Source organism: Hipposideros armiger, unplaced genomic scaffold, assembly GCF_001890085.2.
Source record: "Hipposideros armiger isolate ML-2016 unplaced genomic scaffold, ASM189008v1 scaffold_35, whole genome shotgun sequence".
In the NCBI taxonomy this organism is placed as follows: Eukaryota; Metazoa; Chordata; class Mammalia; order Chiroptera; family Hipposideridae; genus Hipposideros; species Hipposideros armiger.
In genome coordinates, this window is record NW_017731385.1 from 4,187,294 (window position 1) to 4,193,119 (window position 5,826).

Consider the following 5,826-nt stretch of genomic DNA (forward strand, 5'->3'; position numbering starts at 1 on the left):
TGAATGGTTTCCAGTAGATGTTTTTTGTGTTTGCTATTGAAACTCTAATTAAAGCATATATGTGTTTACACACGTTTTTCATGGTGCTTCAGAATCACTGGGGAAGATATATGCGAAAAGGCCCAGTTCTTGAATTCCTTGCCTGAACCAGAACTTGATATTGTCAGCACAGAACTAGAAAGCATGGCAGAAAGCATAAACCAAATGGCCCGTATTCATATGGACTTGACAATTTGTGGTTGGAATGTCGCCATTCATAGGCTGGAAGGCTGGAGCCACCAGGTGTCCAGCCATCCCGTTTTCCCTGGGATGGAGGGGCTTCCTGGGACACAGGACTTTCCGCGCTACAGCCAGACAGTCCTGGGCACACATGCAAAAAGAGTGGTGAATCATGGTCGTTTCCTGGGAGCTTGAAAAAATTGTGGTAGTTTGTGACAACGGAGTAGTTAGATACCCTTACCTGTTTATAACCTTTTACAAAAAAAAAAAATCCATAAATAGCTATAGTCTTCCTCTCACATTGGAGTTTACTTATTTAATTGATGGGAGACATGTGGTAGAATATTCCAAAACTCATTCTTTTTCAAGGTGACAGCTAAATTTTTCTAAATGTGTTTAAGTTTCTGTGATCTGAAGATATTATCCCCCAAGAAATACAGAAAGGAAGGGAAAAGTAACATTAGAATTCACATTTTCAAAAACCCAGCGTGGCTTTTCTTAGTCTGCTCAGGCTGCTGTAACAGAATACCACAGATGGGGAGGCTTAAACAATGGGCATTTATTTCTCACAGTTCTAGAGAGGGAAGTCCAAGATCAGGGTGCTGGTGGATTCGGTTCTTGTGGGGGGCTCTCTTCCAGGTTTGCAGACGGCTGCCTTCTTGCTGTGTCCTCACATGGTGGGGAGAACATCTCTGTTGTGTGTCTTCTTATAAGGGCACTAATCCCATTCATGGGTTCCACCCTCGTGGAACTTCCCAGAGACCCCACCTCCTAGAGACCCAGAGATCACATGGGGATTGGGGTTCCAACATGTGGATTTTGGAGGGACACAAACATTCAGTCCTTGGCAGACACCAATGTGGTATGTACTTAAAATGCTTATTCTAACCATCCACCTCAAAACCCATGTCTTCAACTAGATGGGACACTTGGTGAGTAGTGACCACGTGTCACACTTCGTTTTCATTTCATAGGTCTGTCTGGGATGGGTGGATATGAGTCAGGTGGCCTGTAGTTGCTGTGACATGCCTAAGGAGGACAAGGGACCCTGCCTCTGTCCACTCTATCATGGATCTTTTTGGTTTATTTTGCCCCCTTCAATTCTTGAGGTGGCCATCTGCACAAATGGAGTGGTCTGGGGTTCCCTACTGGGCGTTGTAGTGGAAGGGTGCCCAGGCTGCAGCCTTGCTGGGCCACAGTCCATGGGATGGGAGAATAGGAGGGTGGGGGCAGGGCGGGGGAGGGAACAGCATTGTCCACACCCCACTCCCACCCTCTACCTCATTCCAGCACTGAGCTCATCGTTGACAGCACAGAGATCGGTGCTCAAGACTTCTCACTCTACTTTTCTATTCTCAATTGACCCCTCTCCCCAACCCCCAGGAGACTGAAAAGACCACTGTGGACATGGGTGCTCACCCCACCACCCTCCCTACCCCTCACATGCTGAACCCAAGAACACAGTAGGGAGAGCAGGGGGCCAAGGGCTGTGCCACCTCTAGAACGAAACTCCAGACTGGCAGCCATGTTTGTCCTGCCTGGAGTAGAGGCCACAGGAGGAGGCAGCAGGGAGCTGGCATCCTTCCCAAGGCACCCTCTCCGTGCCAGCCTCACCCCTGCTCATCTCCCGCCATTCACTTACGCCTGCCTCCCCTGACCTTAAGGCCAAGTCATGTTCACTCATCACTTACCTTGTTTTACTCAGCTCTTTCCCTCGGGTCATCAACTAATTCCACCATCCATTATATGTTTCATAACTGGTGTCCATGTTGGGTGGCAAACTCTGAGAGGATGGGGACGGTGTGTCTTAGTGCTGTGTTCCCCAGTTCTTAACGCACAGCTGGGACATTACTGGGGGGCTCAACCAGGTTCTATGAGTGACTGACACATGAGTGGAAGGGAGCTTCCCCTATGTCCCCTTTGCAGGCTTCATGGAACTCTGAGCCTCATTTAAAGGCACACATCGACCTCAGCACTTACAAGTGTCCTTTTGTTAGCATTTTATTCTCAATCCCTATTACCTTCCTATAAGAAAGGGCCTTTCCCAGGATTTTATCACTCCAAGTCTGACTCCAGACCTGTGCAGTGCAAGGGGCTACCCATGTACAGCCAGGTGTTTAGTCTATTTTCCTGCACGGGAAGTTTTGAACTTTGGAAGAGAAGCTTTTCGGCCACAATATTGCTGCTGGGTCAACATTTGTGTTGGCAAGAAAACGCACTTGGGTGGTAAGAAGGAAAATGTTATATAGAAGCACCATATCCCCCTGAAAGGGAAGCCACTGTCAGAATGGCCCACGGGAGGCGTTGTCGAGTGCTGGAGCAAACACTTGGCCTTGAAAATCTGTACAATGATGGCTGAGTTCCATCTTCTAATTGGAGAGAGATTTATGCAGCACCCTGAACGTCGGCACCCAGGCATGACCACAGCCGTGTTTGGGGGATGGGGAGGGGGGGTCAGTCGGCTGCATGGGGCCTAGCCTTTCCCAGCACAGTGTGCTGGGGCACGCCGGTGCAGAAGGCCGGTTTGGCTTTCGGGGCATGCCTCGGCTTTACAGCCATCTCGGGGGCCCTGCAAACAAGCAGAAGGTGGGTTAGTGTGGCGCCCCGCAGACCCCTGCCCGGTTTCTCTCTAGCCTTGGCTTCTGTGAAGACAAGCCCAGCAGCTGCCATGCTATATTTCACGAGGGAGCCTCTGGAGACGACACCAATGAGAGGAGAATCAGGGCACAGGAACATAAAACATAAGGTTTTTCTCCTGCTTTCTAAATCCTGTGACCTTTCTCACTGAGCTGAGACCAGCCCTTAGCTGGCTCATTGAGCACAACAGGAACAGAAGGTTGGGCTGGAGACCTGGGTGGCTCCTTTTCCCTGGGGTGAGGGGCCTGGGCCACAAGGTCGGCTCTGAGACAGGGCCCTCTGCTGGCTCCCAGGGGCATGGACTTGGCAGTCAGCCTGCCGGCTCTCTGGGGACGCAGGCTATGTGAGGTGAGGCACCTCCACAGCACAGTATGAGGCTCAGTGGCTGAGAAAGACGTGGGGCCAACCCTCAAGGTGACGTCAAAGGGTTCTTGGGTTCCCGTCCCTACGGGCACCCCCAGAGTGAAGGAAGCCCAAGGCAGTGCTCTGTGCCCTTGTCCCCCAGCAGGACGGGATGGCATGCAGGGCCTGGTCTGCAGGAGGACGAATCCCAGCATGTGTTTCTGACATGATTCAAGAGCTAATTTCTTCTTAATATCGGGACAAGGATGATATTTTACAACTGGATTTTCAAAGGAACTGGTCTTGTATAGCATATGAATTATGGGAAGTCAGTTAGTAAAGCTTTTCATGGAAAGCTCCACAGTACCTTCCAGAACCAGTTTCCTGGGAGATTCTGAATGACAAACAGTGCAGAGAAGGCCAACTCACTTGGACAGGACGTCCACTGACTGCTGGGTGGCCACTGTCCTCTTGTCCTGCGGTCCGTATAAGAGGGTTTGAATCTGAAGACACTGCAGAACACCAAACAGCGATCAGGAGGTTATGGAAATGTCACCGAGAGCGTTTTGCAGGAATACAAGTCTCCCTTGGATGCGAGAAAGAATGCTTCATTCACAGACCCCGACTATGATGCAATTAGTGCATTCTCAGAATTTCTCCCAGGGACAGTCTGACCTTCAATGTGGCTACTCTGAGGGATCTCAGAAACAAATGTACAGTTTTAGCACTGTTTTTTTTATTTTTTATTGTAGAACTCTCTGTAACTACTGGTATGTATGCAAAAGTATGTTTAAAGGGAAAATTAAAAAATAATAAAGACAAGAATTTGTAAGAGCTACCTGGAATAGACAAATTCATAGAGACGGAGAGTAGAACAGTGGTTATCAGGGGCCGGAGGAAGGGGGGAATGGAGAGTTAGTCTTTAATGGGTGCAGAGTTCTAGTTTGAGATGATGGAAAGTTCTGGAAATGTATAGGCATGGTTGCACAACAATGTGAATGTACTTAATGCCACTGAACTGTACACTTAAGAATGGATAAGATAACATAAGTATATTTTATGTGTATTTTATCATAATAAAACAATTTAATGGAAGGACCATTAAAAATAAATAAAATAAAGGCAAGAACATGGCACTGATCAGAGGATCCAGTTTCTATGTTTAAATGACCCTGGCTGCAGCCCAGACAAGATTGTTCGTTGTTTTTTTAAATACTTTTGTTTTTGTAAACAACTTTTTTTTATTGTATATGGGCTCTCTATATATTCATTACTACACAGTAATTTCTTAGGAGTTAATTTATTTAGGAGTTAAAAGTCAGCTTATGCGTTATCCAGGGCTAACTTGGGCTTGATTTCTCCCTTTTGCTTATTGTCCTGCCACTTGATTACTTGTACTTGGCCAAGGCAAACTCAAGGAAAGGTTAAAGATTCAATTTGTGCCCAAAATGGCCAAAATAATTTTGAAGAAGAATGACGTGGAGGAAACTGCTTTACTGTCAACAACGTTACAAAACTTTGGTAGTTAAAACCGTATGATTTTCATCCAGAGATAGACAAATAGACCAATGGGACATGGCAGAGAGCCCGACATTTGATAGATGACAGAAGAGAAGTGGCCTTGAAGGTTCAGTGAGGAAGAGCTGAACGAGTCAATAAATAGAACTGGGATCCCTGCTTTTCCAAATGGAAGAAAGTAGACCCCTGCCCCATTCCATACCAAACATAAAAATCCCAGACCGATTGAAGAACTTAATGTGAAATCAAAACCCAGAACTTTTAGATGATAATATTGGAGAATACCTTTATGATCTTGAGGTATTTCTTGCATGAGATCTGGACTAACCAAAACACTGAAGACATTTAACTATATTAAAACGCAAATCATCTGTGTACCAAAATTCACCTTAAACAAAGTATACAAAGACAAACTAGACTGAGGAACAATGTTTGCACAAAACTGAGAAAGGATGAAGATTGAGAATACATAAAGAACTCCTATAAGGTAATGAGAAAACCAAAAACTACTTCCCGAAAGAAAATGATCAAAAGATATAAAAAGATGATTCAAAAAGCTGAAAAAGGAACAGCTGATAAACATGCCCAATCTCACTTACCAGAAATGCAAATTAAAACTTCTAAGAGGTTGCTTTTCACCTATCGAAGTGCAGAAATTATAGTCTGATCCTGGTAAAACCAAGTTTTGTCAAGGATGTGAATGAATGAGAATTCTTTTGTATATTGAGAGGGGTGTTAAAGTTCCACAAAGTAGTTGTGGAGCAATTTGGCAGTATTTAATAATTGAGAAGTAAATTGTGATATACATATGTATTGTATTTGTGGGATATACAAATTTTCGATATGTGTGGGTCCACATAGATGAATCTCATGACTATAGAGAGAAAAAAGCAAATTGCACATGAATTCATTATATATATACTGGGGGTGCCAAAAAAAAATACACACACGACTTGTATTCATCTTTTATTATCAGTATATATTGAGTATTACACTTTTTTTTTTTAAAACTTAGGTTTTTTTTTTTAAGATTTTTATTGGGGAATTGGGGGGATGGGAACAGTGCTGGGGAATTGGGGGAAGGGGAACAGACAAGTTGCTGTCGTTTTG

The 5,826-nt window shown here is 45.1% G+C and overlaps 1 protein-coding gene across 2 annotated transcripts in view; it reads right to left on the reverse strand.

The window, feature by feature from the left end:
* Nucleotides 1-91: 91 nt before the first annotated feature.
* The window catches only part of TTC23 (tetratricopeptide repeat domain 23), a 60,992-nt gene continuing 55,257 nt past the window's right edge, over nt 92-5,826 (reverse strand). For both annotated transcript variants that reach the window (XM_019637873.1, XM_019637871.1), the window contains 2 exons: nt 3,628-3,710; nt 92-2,788 (listed from right to left, as the gene is read on the reverse strand). In XM_019637873.1, the coding sequence (XP_019493418.1) occupies nt 2,674-2,788; nt 3,628-3,710 (198 nt within the window). In that variant the 3' untranslated portion in view covers nt 92-2,673. The remainder of the gene's footprint in view (nt 2,789-3,627; nt 3,711-5,826) is intronic.